Here is a 21,430-nt window from a genome sequence, read left to right on the forward strand (position 1 = left end):
GCTGTGCGCCATACCTACATCACCTTGTTTGCATAATCAGGACTATCTCATTTGCAGAGTGACCAAATCGGGGAGTGTCCCCCTGGAAACATGACCCTGGTTCCCTGAGGCCCACCTCCGTTCGCGGTGCATGGGGCTCTCGTACATTAACAGGGGTTGCATTGGGTTGTTGCCATAACAGCATCCTAAATTTTTCTGTAAACCTGCAGCAATTTTCTCCACTAAAATTGTGTTGTGTCTGATTATTTCTCTGAAGTATTACTGTGGGAGGGATGGGGAGTGTTGCCGATATTGGCACTAAGAGAAAGATGAAGATCGAGGCTGGAGAAGGACAAAAGAGCTTGGAAAACCGTGTCAAAGAGAGAGAGTAGGGATAAAAAGAACCTGCAAGATTGAGCTAAAGAGACAGAGAGTGTAAGGAGATGGAAGAAAGAAAAGTGAGGTGGAAAACGGAATGAACCAAAACTCGGCAGGCTTGGGATTTGGCAACCACAGCATTCGGCCTCGCAGGCACGGGGCATCTAAGAAAAAAAAGAGTGGGGACCTATCCACGGACTTTTTAACACATTAAGCACAGCCCCTGGCTTGCCAAAGCAATGGCTTGGCAGTCATCGGAGGCGCGGAGGCCACACCCTCATCTGGGTCCAAAGGTAGCGACGCCTCTGACGGGCGGGAAGAGCGCACCTGCAGGTGAGGCGCGTGCTGAGCAGCCACTTAGCGGCGGTCAGACAGATAGCACTCTAGCGTCGGATACAAACCCAGGGGACACAGAGCCCCCGACGGGCAGGGGTGCTGGGCGGAGGAGCACGCACGCTGCCGAGACCGCTTCTGGGCTGACACCAATCAGGGAAGGAAGATGGGTGTCTGCGCGCGCTCCAGGATGAAGAAATTTGCGTGTGTCCTGCTAATCCTCTGCGTCTTGTACGGCGTGCTGCAGGTGGCCGAGCGCAAGCGACTCACTGCCGAGCTCTTTCCCAGGTGAGTACCGAGACGGAGGCAAGCGTGTCCTGCAGTTGGAGCCATTGAAGTGAAATAGCCTATGCTTTATACGCCAGTTGTGGGCTCGCGCCCAATAACCTGCCTCCATGGGTTATAGCCCAGTCACGGGCACAGGCATTCATCCTTCCGAGGTGATAAAAACAAGTACCAGTTAGTAGTAGAACCGCAAGGGGATTGCTCAAGACAGTTCACCTTAAAGAGGCGTCAAGGATGTAGGAGATACTACATTTCTAGTGGAGTGGGGGAAGCATGGAGAGCTAGGTCATAGGTAGAAGGCGAGCTAATTAAAGATGTGCATTAGAAAAAAATGGTAAAAACATTAAAATGAAAAAAAATAATATTATCAACACCTCTCAGTGTCTTAACTGGCATTTATTAAAAGTGATAATGTTTTAACATGAAACATCCAACAATACTTCCATGTCCCACGGACGTTGCCACGAATTACCCCAAATGGGACTGTTTGTCGTGTTCTCTATTTAAAAGGCAAATAGTGTTATTAAATGTGAACCAGAATTGTATATTAACCATGTATCAGTGGAGTTTTTGTATCCGGCAGCGAATTACTTCAATGTGCTCTAAAACTGGATGGTTAATGAAAGAGATAGATGGAGGAGTAAAGCAATGGGTTTTGAATCACACAATTTGGTCAAGTGGGGAAGCGAAGATTTGTGTCAAGGATTTCATACTGTGCAGTTAGAAGCTGTAGAGTTGCATCATTCTCTCTCCTGTTTAAGTCAAAGATCAGCACTTTGTGTTCATTTATCCAATTATTAATATTCAATTAGTATTAGTGTATGGAGTTCAATAAATATTCTTATGTCACCTTAAATAAAACAAACATATGTACATGCATATAGTCATTAGATTTAAAGGTGTGCTTTTCTGGTTTTAATGTTTTCACAGACACTCAAGCTCACACACAGTGCCAGAGCCTGCATGTCTGAAAAATGCTGTAGGGTAAACTTGGAGGGGGTTCCTATTTGAGGTTATTGGGGGTGTTGAGCCCCGTCATTAGCCCCCCCGCCCCCCGTCATCTCAGCCAAGCAAAAAGTAACTGTAGCATAAAAAAATATATACCGCCTTTCTATCCTCTGCTGACTCGCTTGGCTTGACAGACACGTTTTAGGAAAGTCTCAACACCTCAATTACACAATTAACAAACTAAAGATTCCTCCGAGCCCACACAGAGTTTGCTCCTCTAGTTACAACACTTCAAGGAGACTTAAGTGATGTGCAGTATGCCTTCGGAGAGACACTCTGCAAGTGTTTAAAATCAGTTTCTACTTAAAAATCTGGGGGCGAAAGGGATATATCCCTCTTGCCTCCCACGGTTCCTACGCCCATGAGTGGAGTAATGTTTTTAACTACAACTCAGCTCGTGTTTGTTATTTTTACTAATGTAAAGAGCTCTTCTAGTTTCAAAAAAGGGCAGGAGGACCAAGAACCTGGTCACCATAAGTCTAAAAGCACGGTTCGCACTTTAGGGGGGCATTGGAAGTATTTAGTTCCACCAGAACTCGTTGGAGAAATACATATTACAGAATTTCCAAGAAGATTTAATATGTAAATATATCTGTAAGGCTGAACAGGACAGGAGGATACACATTCTTGCTTGTAAAGAAATGCTAATCTTTTTCCAGCCTCTTCACTTAATAAGGAATTCTTTGAAAGCAGAAGGGCATGCATATCTTCAGCATTTCCTCCTGAAATAAAACCTTCATTGCCAGTGTGCCTGGAGTTGGCTGCTGAACCTTTGTACTTCTTTTATTTGTTAATGTTTTTTTTTGTTTGAAGGCTCACTTTGTATGAAAATAAGCATTGGCTAAAAGCCAAAATGTACTTTTTTTTTTTAATTTAAAAGCTCACATTGCACCAGCAGTCACTGGCAGGGCTGGACCGGGAACCAAAAGCAGCACTGACAAATGGTAACAGACCAGCCCACATTTCTCTGACCGAGCACAACTAGACATTCTGTTTCCTGAAGATTTGAGCACATTTCCCTCAAAGAAAGTATTGGAAACAATTAAGCCAAAAGGTGCATCTTACAATGGAATTTTGCATAAATACGTGTTGGTTTTAAAGGCAGTTCTGAAGGGAAACTATTGCACTATTTGGGCCTTGGTCCTTAACCGCAGCGTAAATTCTGCCGCGGTGCAGGAGTTCTAATGAGTGGGCGGGGCTGGGTCAACCAACGGACATGCGCAGCACTAGCCAGGTAGTGATCGCGACGGGGGTTGGCCAACGCGAGCGCGGAAGGGGTTAAGTCGCACCATTCTCAACAGCAGTGACTCGATGTTTCAATGAAGAAGCAGTTCCAACATGGTATACTCAGGGCCCCTGGAAATATGCAACCCTGCAGCCAAAGCTTTTTTTGTATGATTAAGGATCTACTGCATTTGCCACATAATTCATCATTTGCCACATAATCAGCAGATTTGAGCAAAAAATAATTGTTTATAGCTCAAATGGTTAAAAAGTGGCTAAAATGTATTGTTGTGTGTCCACAAGCATTGGAAGACCCTTTCCAAAAGTTAACCAATCATATTTTGTATGCTAAATTATGTATTTGGTTGTTTACCTGATCCTAACAGGGTTACATTTTTGCCCAGACAGTATTTCGATGTGTACAAATCACAAAATAATGACGTCATTCTATAAACAGTATGGCACATAATGACACATAATTTGCAGTTTCTTGCCGCATTATTTAGACAACCCTGCCACATAATTTAGTGCTTCCCTGATGCATAATTCCAGTCGCCCTGGCTTCACTTTTCAACAATGGAAAGAACAGTGGTAATCCCAGTACTAAGACATTCACAGGGCTGTCATGACGCAACTCTATATTGACCTTCATCGCTACACCCAGGGCCACTGGAATTATGTTGCAAGAGAGGACCAAATGATGCGGCAGGGTTAAGTAAATTATGCGGTAAGAAAAGTCAAATTATGCAGCACATTTTGTAATAGTATTACTTAATTATTTCATCATTTTGAAACTTGGTAACACTGTCTGGGCATTGATTGCACCTCATTAATACCTGTTTAATACCCAAATATAGCAATAAGCAACAGAAAGGGAATTAGTCAACTTTGCAAAGGGCCTTTCACTGAACAACAACACATGTTGCTGCATATTTTGTAACTTTTGAACCGTTTGACCTAAAAGATTTTTTTTGTTAAAATCTGCAGATTATGAAGCAGATGGTGGATTATGTTGCAAATGCGGCAAATCTAAAATCATGCAAACATCTCCACGGGCGCACAATCGCATAATTCCAGTGGCCCAGCTAAGCCATTACTGTGACATCCACAGAGCTATATAAATATTCCTCTATTTTATTTACCACTATGCATATAACCCCGGGACCAACAACCAGAGAGCTCCTAAAATGCACCTTCATTCTGACACACCATGCACAACTACTGAAGAGTTGGGTCAGCCTCTTACACTACGCCTTTATCCTTGCATCTATCAACAGACTACCAATAATGGAGCATTCAGGGAGCTCTTACATTAGCCCCTCTTTCCTGACTTTCAACATGCGCTAGAACCTCAGTGCAGAGGCCTGTAGCTACCCAGTGAAGAAATACTATGTACGATGCCTTCGGCCAGTTCTGTTTTTTTTAATCAACTGCGCTTCACATTCAGAGAGTCTTTTGCTTTTTATAATTCTAAGCATCGACCAGCTAGAAATGCTGCGGCTCATTTACGTGAACAACTACCCCGCTTCTTCCCCCACAGATTTAGGTTTCCCTGTCTTCACCTATTACCACTTTTATTCTTGTCAAATTCAGTGACTAAAAGATTTAGCTTTAAACAAAAATATAAAGCACCAATTACAATAAAATTGACACCAATTGAAATAATATCGCACAAGTTTTGGTCCAATGAACATCGCAATAAATCACATCCTCTAAGATATCCTCTAAGCTTTTTTTTTATACTGATTTAAACTTGTCATAAGTAGAAAACACTTGCATCTCTGTGGCAAGCGCATTAACCACTAGAGTTATCTTTAACCGTAGTACTCCTTGAGACTTGCTTGATGCACAGATTGCAGCCGAAGGTGACTTAACGTTCTAAGTTTAGCCTCCTTGTGACCAATAAAGTAACAACAGCTGTGCCGCATACAATACTGTAGGCGTTCATGCCTTTTAAGTGTGCAGATAGTATTGCAAAGTGCTCCGTCGCAACCAAAACAAAACGTGAAACTCTTTTCATAACAAAGATTAGCTCTTCGTTGCTGGAACATAAAGTGGATTTTCTTGAATTACCTGGGCAAGCAGCTGAGGACAGCAAATAGAGATGCCCATGTCTGCGGGTCAGCAAGGAAAAACTGGGCTGCTGGGGCTGGGTGCAGTTAAAGAAGTCCTCCACACATCTGGGGGATTGGAAAAGAAAGGGTGTTCTTCACACGACTCGACGCCACACACTGCCTGGAGGGGCAGGAAGAGGATGCACGTACTCACCTTGACAGGGTCGATCAGTCGTGGGTCCCATTCCTGTGGGTTGTGCACCTTGGCTGCTTGGGCCTCACACTTTACATTTTCTTTTCCATCAGCACTTTTCAATAAATTGACATCTGCGCACTCCGCTCACACAGAGCCTCACAGAATAGTAATTACAATTAACACGTACTTCACCACTGCTCTATGTGCTCTACAGAGAGGCCAAGGATTGGATGAGCTTTATAGTGGTTACTCTTTAAAAAGGAACCGTGAGAAACATGCACTGCTTTCAGCCTCCCTCCAGAGATCACAGTCGCACCGCCTTAGAGACCCATCCACACCCTGAACTCACGTCGTTATAAGCGACTTACATGTTGCATGAAAAACAAAACTACAGAAACATACCACCTAGAAAAAAAATAAAATGTTCTTTTTCTATTTTGGCATACCACTGCTATGGCATCGTGGTGGCAGCTAGGGTTGGAAAGAGTAGAGTCCTGGGGAATGATGTACCAGGTAATTGGGCTTTCATTGCACCACTATAAACTGGTGTGCATTGCCATTTTGTGAAAACACAAGATCCCAGCTCTGCATTAATCAACATGTATGCACACACGCTGGAGGGGCAAGCCGGGTACAACTAGGGTGTTGACCCACTGCCTCGCTCTGCTACTACTGCGCTGCATGTTACAGCTTTTACATGAAAACAAACAATCTCATTGATCTTTTATTTGCACGTAAAAGCTGTAATATATAGTGCCAATATCGGCAACACACCCAACCCGTAAATACAGCAATAACAGAATAAAGAACACACAAGACACATTGGTTGTTGGAGAAAACATTGCTGCAGGTTTATTTTGCATAAGAAATACGCCCACATGATGGGTCAACTTATGGGTGATCCCAGGGCAGGCAGCCCCTTTGCTGCCTGCCCACCTGATGAGCCAAATTACACAGTGTCATGACCAATCGGTGCTAACCATTTAAGGGATTACCCCTTCCCTCCTATGGACCACCAATCCACCCACTTACTTGCGCCCCTTGAGGGGGTGGAGCGTATCCAGGCAAGCCCCCGGTTGCTCAGGTTTACAACCGCCCAAAGGACAACAGGGCGCCGTCGTTCCTCCAGGGTCCTGCCGTAAGGACTTCCTGGGGCTATTTGGCATTTGCACCCTTCTTCTGGTCCTGAAGAGGGTACCCCTATGTACCATTCAGCCACTGGATCGCCCTGTAACTCCGTCACAGCTCTGGGAGTGGCACCCAGACAATCCTGATTTACCTTTGACATGGATACCAGTCCTTCCGGCTGGACAATTCACATTTACCTCTGCAGGTGCTTCCCAGCCCTATAGGGGAAATCTTGCGAGACCATGCTTAATTCTCCAAGCCCTTCAGAGTATATATGATTTTGGATTAGAGTTGACCAAGCCCTCATGCTTGATGTGCTTGCGCATGGCTTATTTACCCTTCCGTAGGCAAGTCCGATTGCCTTCACTTAACTTGTGAACTACTGTTCTCCATTTTACCCACACCTTTATTTACTGTCATGGGCGTGGTCAATGGTTTCCCCAGGGTTGCGGCAACTGATCTCTACTTTTACCACTTTTCAGGAAGACATCCCAATGGTGCCCTTTGCACCAATATGGCCTTCTTGTTAGGTGCTGCCACGTCATGTGTTTACCCATTACTGCTCAGTCCCTGGTATAAGGCTTCCCTTGTAATCAGGGTGGAGTTCGCCTCAAGGCCATCGGTATAATTGTTAACAGTGATTAATTGTGGCTGCACAATACCCTTCTCTCTACCTGCTGACCTCCGTTGTATGGGAGTACAGTGCCGGCCAGAGATATTACCACAGAAATTAAAACTACTTGACCAGGTTTCTGCATCGTATATTCCCTTGTCCACTGTGTACCATTAAGTGCAGTTCAATATGGGGGTTGACTAAGCCCTTGGTTACCCCCCTTGCTTGGCAAGACCACATTTGGGGTTCACTGATGACCCTGTGCGGTACCAAGGGAAATATGGATCCCCTGGAGAGGGTCATCAGGCGGGGGTAGGGGAGTCTTGTGACAGATGCTGTGATGCCATGCTGGTGTCCCCACCCGAGTAGTAGCCCATATATCGTTTAAGCCAACGGAATATCAGAGTGCCAAAAGGTTTGCCAATGATTTTGGATTTGAGGAATTTGAGGACATGAGGTAAAATATATGAGCAGGTGTACCTGCACCTTCTTGAATGTGAATGCACTGCATGCACTGGTAGTGTCCGAATTTGTGCTCCAACCCAGCTTTTTCAACACTGTTGAGGTAACAGCACCCTTTTAGGAAGACAAACTCACGCCCGACCTGAATGAGTAGCGCTTTTCCGTGTGTGGCCTATAACCTTACTTTTGCTAAAGGTATACCATATATGTGCCTAACACATGCCATTGCTTTTGGATTGTGATAACCTGTAGTGAATCATACAAGCAATTTACCTGGACCTTCACTGAAAATGCACATGTGGTCTGGTGGTTGTCAGCATATGTGCTCCAAACTCATCTGTCTCAACACTATCGAGGCCACCGCACACTTTTTAGATGATAACTAACGCAGCCCTGAGAGGGAGCAGGTTGTAATGGCTTAGTTGCAGGGACCCTTAGGCCACACTCATTCCTACAGTATTCTACTTCATGTCAGCCTTGCCTGTAAGCCAGTTACATCTGACAGCGATCTTTAGATCCTGAGTCGCCCTGCTGACGTACTTCCCTAGCGTGAGTAGCCCAGTGCAAAACTGCTGATCTTGTATACCAGGATACAGACCAGCGATAGAAAAGGTTCTGAATGGTGAGAACAGGAAAACAGTATGACAACATCCAATCCCCATCTAGTTGGGTGCTGTGTTGCCATATTGATGCACCCACCCCTCTATGATGTGTAAAGGATCAACTATCCTAAGAACCTAGAAATAAGTGACCGTAAGCAGGGGTCTCTTCAATGTCTCTTCACCTAGGAAAGATACATCAACCACATTGGTCATGAAAACCGTCATAAGCCCAACATTTTAACATGGACATACCTCAAAGTGAGGATGGCTCTACTCAGCCATACGCCCAGAGATACACATGCATTAAACCCACAGATACACCCTTGAGGTATGTTAACCTGCCCCAGAATCTGCTTCTCCCTGCTCCTGAAGTGGGAGCCTGTTGCCTGGAGGTACAACCCCTGTGCCCCTAGAACTGTCAATGATATCAGCAGGCTGAAGCTGCGACTCAATTCGTTACATTTATTTGCACAGGCCTGTTGAAAGGAAATTGAACTCTTTTCATTCGGAGTTTGGGTGAACATGGAGTGGGTGGGGGGACTAATATCTGCCTTTTGCTGTACCAGTATAATCCAACAATAGGGCAACCCACTATTCCCCAAGGAACTGGGTATATTCAATAACATTACAACAAGCGATCCTTGAGGACTCATTTACCATGATATACATTTTTTGAATTTGTCACATCCGTGAACATAATTTCATAAGACTCAAGAAATTTAGTCAAAACATATATCTTTTTTATCAAAGAGTTAATCAAAACATATATAGAGATATCTTTTTAGCATAGCATAGGCAAAAATTCATCCGACATATCATGTATGGCAACTCAATGTCTACTGCCTCTTTTCTTCTAACATATGCAGTATTTTTTTTACACTTTTTACAGCAATATGGACACTGTTAACCCCTTCCATGCTCATGACGGAACGGTTCCGTCATGAGTGTCGGTTGAGCTGTGCTCATGACGGAACCATTCCGTCATGAGCCGATAGGCTCATTAGAACCTTCAGCACAGCGCGAAAATTAGTGCTGCGCTGATGGGGTTAACACTTTAGCCATATATCTATTACTTAACAGTATACATACAGTTTCAATAAATTGATTAGTAATTGTATACAGTAAAACAGTGTTATTACATCGACGTATCGGTCACACACACTCTTATTCTTCGAGACCATCATCAGGACATGTGTTGCACGATGAATATTGATGACAGATGTTGACGAGCAGAGAGTGGATTAATTCAGCGATTCTCAAATAATACACTGATAAAGCACTGTTAAACTCTGTGTATCTATCTGTAAAACAGAAGCGGAAGGACATGACAGGCGGGGTTCACCACTACACTTTATTGGTCCTGATAAAAAGCTGACTAACTGCTCACACATAGGCAGAAACATGTTGACCACACCCTTTGGGATAAAACTGGACTTTTAATTTAGTCCTTTATCCTACACTTCTGTTTTTACTCATGTCTGATTGGCAAAATCAATAAAAGACTTTTTTGACACAATCTGGACATTTTTAACTCACTAACCCACCTTTCACCAATCACTTAACCAGCTTCGCAGTAAACTGGCGTTGTAGCACACTAGGGTGGCATTTGGCCACTCCTGGTGGGTCCCGATGATGAAGGATGTGACCAACTAGGTTGGTGAGTGAGGGCCTTCTGAAAAACCTAAAATTGGTTCTCTTCACAGGAAACTCATACTGTGAATGATAATACATGCTTGCTCTTCTTCCTTTTCATAAATACACTGCTTTGTTGATTCCAATTTATATTCTACAAATTATATAATTTTCCAACTTATGCAAAAAGTTATTTGTAAACAAGTGTGCCATGTTACTTCCTGGTGCCACTGCACTGTTTGCAGGTGCACGTGGTTTTCAAATTACAAGTATGAATGGTACAAAATTAGGTACAATATCTGTAGAAGAAATACTGATTTGTCTTCATCAAATCTGGAGTTGAGTAATACCTGATCTAAAGCTCCTTTACATTCTTCATGTGGAGATACTCCCACAAAGAGTTAGTACATCGTACCTTAATAGTTTATAATCATCCTAAAATCTGCATTTTTACCATCGTACTAGGATATAGGTAGTGCTTTTTATTAATGTACTGAGAAACTTCAAGAGTTCCCATAAATATGCATCTAGGTATATTGGCAATATAACAAAGATAGATTCCTGTCCCACCACAATGGATAGCAAAGGTGGATTTTCAATATTCTTGTGGATCTTTGGTATGCCATAAAGTGCAGTGTAATGTCCTACAGTCTGTAGTATTTTTTCTCTTTAAAATTAATTGTCACATTTTACCTGCATCTACACTCATACTTCCAATTTATGTTTTAATCTCTGCCTAGGAGCATTGTTGTAATGGCATCTACTTATGTTCCCCAATGAGTTGAAGCATTATGCCACTGTACCAGATTGTACTCATTAGGGCAATCATACCCCCCCAATTATTGTTGTAGCCATTTTATAAAAAGTTTTCAATAGTTTTGTTAAGAATCGGGCTTTTGATGAGAGACCCATCTTGGCTTCTAAGGACCAAATTTGCAATCTTTTTGTGCAATGCAGTGTAGCAACCAAAGTTGCTGCACTGCATTAAAGAGAGAGAAAAACTAGCATCATACCTACCAAGATATGTCACTGTTTTTCACTTCCACACCACTTGCCCACTTTACGCTGCCATGCACTAACGCACACACCCTTGCACTATAGTGCAAGTGTCTGTCCAATATGTTAAGCATAGGTTTTGTACTGAAAGAATCCTCATTAATCACAACCATCTCATCGATATAGACTTTTGAAACAGTCATCTTTCCGCCCAACTCATACATGCTGACATTTGTGGAGAGCTAGGGAGAATTAGAGAACAAAAAAGGTTTGCTCTAACTATAACATACCTTTAACCTTTGGTGTTTTTCAGTGAATATCTAAGTTTTAAAAAGTTTAAAGTAGCGCATTATTAATAGAATTCCTAACTCTAACGCCCCTTTACCCTTGCTTTTTTAAGTGAATTTTGAGTGTTGCATAACATAAAATAGGATGTCCATTGACGTGTGCGCTGTGGGTTTGGGTGCAGGGCCTGTCCTGTGGTCAGGCCCTGCACCTGAACCCCTGCAAGCGCCTTACCCCAGTGCGGGATTGACCTCACGGCCTGGCATTTGGTCAGGCACTTCGCCCAACACCCGGCAAGTGCCATACCTCCCATAGCACACGGCCTTCTGGCATGCGCAGTGTACACCTGATCTCGCAGGGCCTAGCTGCACTCAGGCACACTTACTGACTTTATTGAAGAATTACAATACCAAAGTAAAAAAAGTGGGCCTGTTGGCTTTGTCAAAGAGTGGGCATATCAATATATATTAAACAGATCTATCATCTTTCTCCAAAAATCACCAATAATTTTATTCAAATGTATGTTTCACTAATTCACACAATGGAATGCTTAATAAAAGTGATTACTATAAAATTGTTTAATAAAGTTTTAATTAAAAAATAAAATGTCTCTGAGTCTTTCTTTTAAAAATTTTCAGCCCAAAATGAAATGCAATCATAAAAACAACCACAAGAGGGCCTTTCACTTCAGTTGAAGAGGATAGATCGCCAGCAAGGAGTGCTTAAAAAAATATGGTACACTCTCCTGGGGTCATGGATTTAATGACCCAGGAGACTAACCATTTTTATTTATGATACTGGTGGGCTGCTGCACTCCCTGCAGCCCCCCATAAAAAACACTTGTTGGTGTCCCTCCCTGTTCTAGGAGCACCACCAAGCTCCAAAAAAATGTAAACAAAAAGCCATCGAAGGGTATAATGTTATGTTATGTTATGTTATTAACTTTTTGTATAGCGCGCAGATGCCGCAGCCAAGAGGCGTCCCGGCGCTGTTGGAGATAGAAGACATAACACAACAGTGATGACCAAACACAGTGCTATACAGCAGAGAATAGATGGGTTTTTAGTTGTTTCCTGAACTGAAACAAATCGTGAATGGAACGAAGTGAGGCTGGCAAAGAGTTCCATAGAGTAGCCGCCATCACCGAAAAAGAGCGTCCGCCCATTCTGGACTTTTTAAAACGAGGAACAATGGCCAGATTAGACCCTGCTGACCGAAGAGCTCTTGCGGGGACATAGTGGAGGATGGTCTGGGAGAGAATGGGGGGGGAGGCCAGTTTGAGAATTTTGAAAGTGAGGCACAAAGCCTTGAACTTAATTCTTTGGCCTACTGGGAGCCAGTGAAGGTCACGGATAGTACTACGAGCTGAGACAAATTTGGGGAGGCCGACCAGCATCCTAGCCGCCGAATTTTGTACCCGCTGAAGACGGGCAAGCTCAGCTTGGTTAACACCCAGAAACAGAGAACTGGCATAGTCCAATCTGGTCAACACCAGAGCTTGGACTATGATCTGCCTGGTGTCCGCGTCAAAAAATTTGAAAATAGGCCGTAGGCTTTGAAGAGCGCCGAAACAGGTTCCTGCAACACGTTTAATGTGGGGAATAAAAGACAATTGATTGTCGAGCCAGACGCCCAAATTTCTAACTTCGGTTACAGGAGTAGGAACAGGACCCAATTCAGAAGGCCACCATTGGTCTCCCCAGAGCTCGCTGTCTCTACCGAAGAGAATAACCTCCGTCTTGGTGGCATTGAGTTGTAGGCGATTGTTCGCCATCCAACCGGCGACCGCTTTGAGGGCTGCCTGAAAGGTGGAGGCGTTCATATGAGAATCGCCATTGAGTGACACCGCCAATTGTGTGTCATCGGCGTATGACACTATTGTAAGCCCAAAGCTAGCAGCTACCTGCGCCAGTGGAGCAACATACAAGTTAAAAAGGGTGGGGCTGAGGGCCGAGCCCTGTGGCACTCCCTGCAGAATGGGGCGAGGGGCGGAGATATAGGGAGGAGTAGAAACTTTAAAGGTTCGACCCGTAAGAAATGATCGAAACCATTCAAGCGCCTGTTCTCCGACTCCTGCCTCAGCGAGGCGATATAGGAGGATGTGGTGGGAGACCGTGTCAAACGCGGCACTTAGATCCAATAGGATCAGTGCCGCCGTCTGACCTTGGTCAAGTATGTTCCTGATGTGTTCCACCACCGCCAAAATAGCAGTCTCGGTACTATGACCGGCTCGAAACCCGTTCTGGGAGTTATCCAGTATGTTTGCGTCTTGCAGGTGGAGGGATAAGATCTTATTAGCGTGAGCTTCAGCTATTTTAGCCATCCAAGGAAGGAGGGAAATAGGACGATAGTGCTCCGATTTGGAAGGGTCAAGAGACATTTTTTTTAGGATTGGTAGAATAGTGGCCCGCTTCCAAGCAGTGGGAACACTACCAGTTCTGAAAGAAAGATTTATTAGGTTCTGCATCGCCGGATAACAGCAATCTGCGAACTCACGAAATTGCAAGGGTCTCATCGGGTCCTCCGGAGAACCTGATTTAACTTTAACCGTCAGATTTAGGAACTCCTCTTGAGTGGGACCTGGAATGACTAATAAGGGTTTAGAGACGGGAGGGGCACTGGTGGTTTCACTGACAAAAGGCGTGGTAAACGACCTATATATGGCCTCCACTTTTTCAACGAAAAATGAGGCCAGATCTTCACAATGCGTCATAGAAGCAGTGAACGTGGAGGCGGTTCTTTTGTTAGTAAGATCCTTACATACCCTAAAAATGGTTTTAGTAGGATTCGTGCTGCTTTTTATTTCTTGTGAGTAAAAGGCAGCCCTGGCTGAGCATATGGCCTTATGATACATCCTGATGCAAGATCTATAGGTTGCTTTAAGATCAGTATCATAATTTCTGCGCCAGGCGCGTTCTGCTTTTTTACAAGATGCCTTCAGTGCCTGGAGGGATTCGTCATACCAGGGACTGGGGGAGCCGGATTTAGCTTTGCTCCACCTTGCTGGTATGAGGGTATCCAAAGAATGCTCTAGCCACTTGCAAAAGTCGTCGTAGCCCCGGGAAACTTCCTCAGGAGGTTGAGGATGGTGCTGCAGCAGCAGATGGTGAAAGTGCTCTAAATTCAGGTTTCTCCAAGGACGCTTAAGAGTCTTAGGCAAGTTGTTATAGGCTAAGGGAATGTCAATGGCAATATGAGTTTCGATCAGGTGGTGATCAGTCCAGGCCATAGGCTTGGGCTGGAGCACTTTAATATTAGAGGAGATGTTTGTCAGAAAAGGATCCAGCAGGTGTCCACCAATGTGCGTCGGGGATTCAACCAGTTGGACTAGATGAAATGCCTCAAGATCGGAAAGCATGCTTAGAACTGGGTTGGAAAGTGGTGCTTCCATATGGAGGTTCAGATCACCAACAACCGTAAAATTGTTGGTTTTCAATACTAAAGAAGAGACCACATCCGGAAGGCTGGCACGAAAGGGTCCATCCGGACCTGGGGGCCTATAGATTAGTAGTCCCGCAAAGGTGAAGTGGGGACTTACAGTGATGTTAAAATGCGCACTCTCACAACCGGCGATATTAGTGGGAGACCAGGCACACGAATAGCAGGTTTTTAAAGCGACTGCAATGCCACCACTTCTCCCATTACGATGGGATGAGTGTAGGGTATAGCCAACTGGGAGGGCTAAGTTAATCACAGCCATAGAGTTGTCATGAAGCCACGTTTCGGTGAAGAAAAAGATGTCAGGATTTTCATCATTAATCAAAGAATAAATTTCTTGCGAGTGGCAGGCCAGTGACCTCACATTCAGTGAGAAAATCTTAAGAGGCGAAATGACATCAGGGATTGACATGTGGGATTCCTCAACAGATCTCTAAATAATAAATAAGCAGCCCAGCTAATTTATTATTCTATTTCTTCTTTTTTTAGTAATATTCTTTTTTCTGTGACATGATGCCCACTAAGGGTACTCACACCTTTTTTCAACTTTGGGGCTGCAAGGGAGTCTCAGGGCCCTAGCAGCCATGACTGGCTCTACATTAACCATTGTGAAAGAAGCATCTACACATTGATTTTGTAGTGGGCCATAGATGGATCTCCAGGGCCCCCATGGTTTCCCCTAGCTCCCATTGTGGTAGATAGTATTTTTCTGTATTTTTTGCAGGAGCCTCAGTACCTAACCAGAATACCCACATTTCTTCTTTTGTTGAGGGATGAGGGAAAGCCCCAAGGCCCCCACTGTCCTTGCCGGCTCCCTGGCTAGCACCATACTGGGTGCCAACAGAGTCCACCACCTTTGCTTTGCTCCTGCCCAGTTGGGAGCAGCACTTTTTATTGCGCCTGCACCTCCTGGCATCAGGAAGTTACCAGAGTGTGATAGCCGCAGCAGGTGGTGTGTCACAGAGCTGCCTGTCACGTTTCTTCATCTCCTTTCTGGACGCCATGATGCAGAGAATGCATCACTAAATACGCTTCCCCAGCACACAGGCGGCGCTGCAGAAGACAAAGCTGTATTTCTACCAAAAGGCACAGTTCCCACATGTAATAGGCTGCATCGATGGGACCCACATACGAATCTGCCCACCTGCTGCTACAGAATACGTATACCGCAACGGCAAATCCACTCACTCCATCAACGTGCAGGTGATATGTGATGCAGACTTCATCATTATTGACATTGTGGCCAAATTCCCAGGGAGTACCCATGACTCCTACATATTCAGGAACAGTGGGATCTATGCACGTCTGGCGGCTGGTGAATTTGGAGAAGGATATCTTCTAGGTAAATCAATGTGACACACCCTGATGTATACCTTGGATGAACTTATTGGTGACCCAAATTAATGGCACTTTCTTTCCCATTTAGGTGACAGCGCATATGCCGTTCGGTCATTCATACTAACTCAATACCTCAACCCATCCACCCCAAGGGAGAGTATATACAATGTTGCACTTTAAAGCACATGCAACATTGTGGAGCGCACCTTTGGACTACTAAAAAGCAGGTTCCGTTGCCTCCACAAAAGTGGAGGTGCACGTCAGTACCGCCCCATCATCTGCTGCAAAATAATAGCAACATGTGCAATGCGGCATAACATTGCCACAAAGAAAGGAAACGCAGTGGAACTAACTGACTCTGAGGACGAGTATGAGGACAATCCACAGCCAGAGCAGAGCGCAGCTGGTGAGGCAGCAGCACTGGATGGGAGACACAGACGGGTTGAGATAACATACAACTATTTCTGAGTGAGTAAGGAGACATAGCCAGTTACTGTATTTGAGTGATGGGTTTAATGAGCAGTGCACACCACCAAGATCAGAAGCAGTGTCCATACACCCATGGGTCACATCACCCATTTCTGTACAACCATGGCTGGCTCAATTTCTTGAGGCCACGTGCTGCACTGACACGTTCCTTTGCCCCACTGTCTGCACTGCCAGTTTGTCCTGGGCCAACGCTGTGGCGTTCGCTGCGCCTCCTTGTCTCGGTGGGAGAGGGCGTAATGCTACTATGGCTGGTAGCCTCCTCACTTTCCCCCCCATCTGCTGTAGTGCCAACCTTGTCTTTTTGCAGCAGTTCAAGTGCTGAGGTCACTGTGACCATCCCCCTAGTCACATCCCGTCTACAATGTGCCATCTCCTCCTGCATGGCTATTGAGCGTCTGCACATGAGGGAGGTAGCAGTGGACAGACGGTTCACTGCCTTGGTGTAAGCATCCAGTCTCTGCCTCTCGCTGCACCTAGACAGGCGGTCCTCCTCCAACTTGCTGCAGAGCTGCCTCACAGTCGACGTCACGTCACTCAAGCCCTCAGCCATGGTGGTGTTAATGGCACTGATGCCCTTTTCTATGCGATGCATGTGTGCATTCATGTGTGTCATCTCCCGCTGCACTGACCTAATCGCTCTCCCCTGCAGGTGCTGGACATCCAGCATGTTGCCTTCAAGCCCAGCGAACACACTGCCATCTTCGCCCTGGATGTGAGGACTGGTTGTCCTTGCCTTGCAGTGTCTGGAGGATGTGTGGGCGTGCTCTGATGGGGACTGTGATCTTTCCCTGTTGCCGTCCTCAGCCACGGTCAACTGTTGGCCCCCTGTGCTGTCCTCCTCGGACACCTCCATCTGCTGGAGGGTGGCCATGGCATGCCTCCTGTGTGACGTTGGTGGTGGCCTTGATTGTGGTAGTGGTGATGGTGGTGATGTGGCATTGTCTGGAGCTATGGTCATGGTGGTGGTGGTGGTGGTGGTGGTAGTGGTGGGGTGGTGTGCCCTGCAGGCGACTGGTCCTCCTCCTGTTGTCTCCCCTCTGGCCTGGGTGCCTTCCCTCTGTTCCCTCTGCTGCACTGCAAGATGTCTCGCCTGTAAAGACAGAATGTAGATATGCTCTCTTATCTGGCAGCATTTGCATTGTAATAAACATTATGCCTGCCAATCACACTGACTGTCCTCTGCTTGCTAATTGCTGTCACATGCCTCTGGGTTTGCTAGACTGACTGTTCTGAACATGTGTTACTTCTGACTACATCTCCCATAATGCATTGCAGGTTATGAGTAAAACATGGACTGGAGGGGGAGTCCCTATGCCTTTCTGGGGATTGGGGTTGGGGAGGGGGGTGCACAGCATGCTGTGCATGCATCTTACCTTGTTTGGTGGTAGCTCTGGCTGAGCTGTCTGCGTCACCAATGCCACTCACACTCTCTGGCTGGAGGGCGGACTCAACCATGAGCTCTAGGGCTGTTGGTGCAGGTGCTCTGCTCCTCCCTCCACCAGTTTTGCTGGCCTGCTTTTGCCTCTCCGACATCCTCGCCTTCGCAGTCTTCCTCAGGTCATACCATCTTTTTTTTATATCCTCTATGGAGCACTGGGTGACTCCGATGGCATTGATCTTGCTCTGAATAGCAAGTCAGATCTGTCTCTTCTGCGATTCCGGCACATGCAGGGACTGCTTGTCGAGCAACTTCTCATGGTCCTTGGTGACCTCTTTGATTAGTACCTCCAGCTCCCTCTCACTGAACTTCTGCTTTCTTTTCCTTTCTGCTCCCTCCTTCTCTCTCTCCTGGTTTGCCATTTTGCTAGGTTTTTTTGCAAAAAGAGGCTGTGTTGCTCCTGGCTCCTATGCTCAGCTACCTGCCTCACAGTCAGCTCCAGGTTCAGTGCAGCTGCCTGGGTATGGCCACTTCCTGTTTGGGAGGTAATTGGGATGCACAGGATTGGCTGATTCCACAATTTCCGAATTTTTAAATTACTGAATCGGTATTTACCGATTCGGTATTGGGATTCGGTATTTACGATTTGGTATTGGGGTTTCGGTATTTTTTTTACCGATCCATTCCGAATCACTATTTTTTACCGATTAATACCGATTCTGTAATTTTTAATTAATCTTTACGTACATCGGAGATTAAGATTCCTTAATACCGAATCGGTAAAATTCAGTATTAAGAAATCAGTATTTCACGATTACCTACATCTAGCCCTAAATTTAAAAAGGAACAAAATGAGGGCGTTCATTTTGCCATACAAATTATGGTTAGTGCTGTAGAAAGAAAAATTTGGACATGTTTTAAGTGAGATCTCAAATATCTTCCTGTTATATTTCAACAGGAGCAGCCTGTCAGTTGATGCCTTTTGTGTTCTACTGCAGCTTCCCAGAGTGTTCTAAAGAACAACTAGAGAGCTAACAGTCTTACTTATGACACAATTATGGCACACCTGAAGCCATCTTGATTGGAATAGACTGGTAACACTTAAAACATTTAATTTAAAAAGGAACAAAATGAGGGGGTTCATTTTGTCATAGAAAGTATGGTTAGTGCTGCAGAAAGAAAATTTAGGGCATGTTTTGAGTAAGATCTTAAATGCTCTTCTATTTCATTGGAAAATTCTGACATGCAGACTAAAACAATCACTTTCAATACCAGCAGTAGACTTCCAGTTATCTCCCTGGTGAGCAGGAGCTTTACTACAATGATCTAATGAACAACCAGAGTGCCAACATCCTGAATTTATGGCAAATGTGTGACACATCTGAATGCCTTCTTGATGGAATCAAAGTAAAAAACTGAAAGCATTTCCTACTGAGGAGACTGCAGTACATGAGGAAATTGGGAAACTTGATATCAAATAAGTCTCCTAAGATGGCCACCAGAGAAAAAAGAGCCCAAATGTAGCACAAATATCACCCAGATGTAGCCCACATATTGCCCAATGACAGAAGTGTGCAAAACACTATTTATTTTAAGTTTTTCTGCAGTTTAATATAGTGTAGACTGGTCAGGTATTGGAGTGTTACATCTTACTTGGACCCTTTATTGTGTATTTTGCATGAAGTACATGAGATTGATCTTGCTAACATTGAGCTTTACGATTCTGTTAACCTGAAGTTGACCTGAACCGGGCTTTGTAACACCTGTTTTTACCAACTGGTTTTAATTAATTCTCACTGTACTGTATTAGGAAAGAGGATTTACTGTTTTTATGTACACTTTTATGATCTATGTTTCTAAATCATATTGAATAAAGTTTAATGAATTCTATGGCAGGGCGGTGGAAAGGTTCACTTTATTTGCATAGCAGTTCAAAGAAAACGTAACCCAACAATCATTAAACAAAAGACTACACAACCCATGAACCATTAGGGGTGTAGTCTCCAAGGCAACTATAGTCCAATCATATCACCGTCCATCGTACATAATATCGTGACAACCCTTCCACTTCCTCTTTCTTCACTGCTTGTCAGTTAAGTGCATTCCTTACATTCTTGGCTTAATCTGATGTTGTTGCTGTTTGTATAGCAGTTTCTTGTGCACGTTATTAGCATTATTGCCTTGGTATTGTTTCATTATCCCTGCGCAGCAGGCTCTTGCCTGAGAGCGGTTTCCCCCTCGCCGTTTCTCCCGCTGTGCACTCTGTGCACGGTGAGATCCTGTCAGGCGCGTCTGGTCCGAGCGAGGCAGCTCCGTTGAGCGCTCCCACTGGTCTTTATGTGCGTTTGGGAATCCGGTCACTCCATTAGTGTCCGCTTGATTACCGACCAACCCTTTCCTAATTTTGAAACCGATATGCAGTGATTTCCCCACACAGCCATGTGAGTGGCCAGCACCACCTGGTGGTGGTAATTGGTATTGCGCCTCAGTCTATACAGCTTCGGGGAAAGCCCAGCTGTTGGAGCATCGGCGAGGGGGCTGCCTTAAAGGATTTTAAGGGCATTTTAAGGGCATTTGTTCTGTGCTCACACCCTCTGCTATCATGTCTTCTCCAGACGACCATTTTTACTCCTCCTACCAGGAAGTGGAGGAGGCATGGCCCCTCAACTTCTCCCTCCAGCAGTGGACCAAAGCCCTCTCGCTGGCTATTTCTAGGGCCCTGGCTCCTCTTAGGGATAAGGTTGATAAGCTGGCGAAAAGCATCCCTGGGGTGTTCAGTTACCCAGATCTGGTGGTGGCGGCTCCCTGTAGCTTCCAGATGGGGAATAAAAGGGCCATTAAGCATAATGTGGGGCACTTGGAAGGATTTGATAAACTTCCGGAGACCTTCCTCAAGAGTCCTCGAACGCTAAAACATGCACCCTGCCGGGAGGAGAAGGAATCCGGAGAAAATTGCGATGCTGTCACCACTATTGTAGACTCCGACAGCGGGTTTCCCTTAGAGGGAGAGGGTGTATCGGATGACGATTTCTCCTCTGATAAGGATAAGGACTCAGGCGTCCCTGGCATCCAGAGCCCCACTCCAATCAGTTCCAGGTTGGGGACAAGGTCCACTCTGACATGTTCGAGCGTACCCAAATTGACCATCTTAGGTCAGCGGAGTGGACCCCTGACACCAAAGTGGCAGAGTATGTGGTGGGGAACATCCATCAACCCCATGGAAAGGAGGTCAGGAAGAGGATGAGGGGAGAATGCCCCAGGCCCTCACGGAAGGGGAAGGCGGCACACACGCCTGAAATAGATGAGAAACTATGTACCTTTTTCTCCAAGTATATGAGGTATCCCAAGAAAGTAATTGATAGGTCTTGGACGTTGTAGGGCCCTTGACCCAAATGTTTCAATTGGCGGACCATTCAAAAGAGTCAGGATCCCCTCTGTCCACAGATATTGTGGCTGGTTGGACACACTACCCTAGACCCTAAAACACTACCCCCTCCACTACTCAAACACCACTGTACTACCCTAAACCCTAAAACACTACCCCCAGCAAAAAACCCTACACTACCCAAACATAACTGCACTACCCTAAACCCTAAAACATTACCACCAGCA

General features: G+C 45.1%; 1 protein-coding gene across 1 annotated transcript in view; it reads left to right on the forward strand.

Moving 5' to 3' along the window:
- The first annotated feature begins 660 nt into the window (after positions 1 to 660).
- The window catches only part of LOC147702408 (alpha-N-acetylgalactosaminide alpha-2,6-sialyltransferase 2-like), a 505,792-nt gene continuing 485,022 nt past the window's right edge, over positions 661 to 21,430 (forward strand). Inside the window, exon 1 of the mRNA XM_086931027.1 lies at positions 661 to 978. Within this exon, the coding sequence (XP_086787153.1) occupies positions 857 to 978 (122 nt within the window). The 5' untranslated portion in view covers positions 661 to 856. The remainder of the gene's footprint in view (positions 979 to 21,430) is intronic.

The sequence above is a fragment of the Lissotriton vulgaris genome, chromosome 7, assembly GCF_964263255.1.
Source record: "Lissotriton vulgaris chromosome 7, aLisVul1.2, whole genome shotgun sequence".
Taxonomy (NCBI): domain Eukaryota; kingdom Metazoa; phylum Chordata; class Amphibia; order Caudata; family Salamandridae; genus Lissotriton; species Lissotriton vulgaris.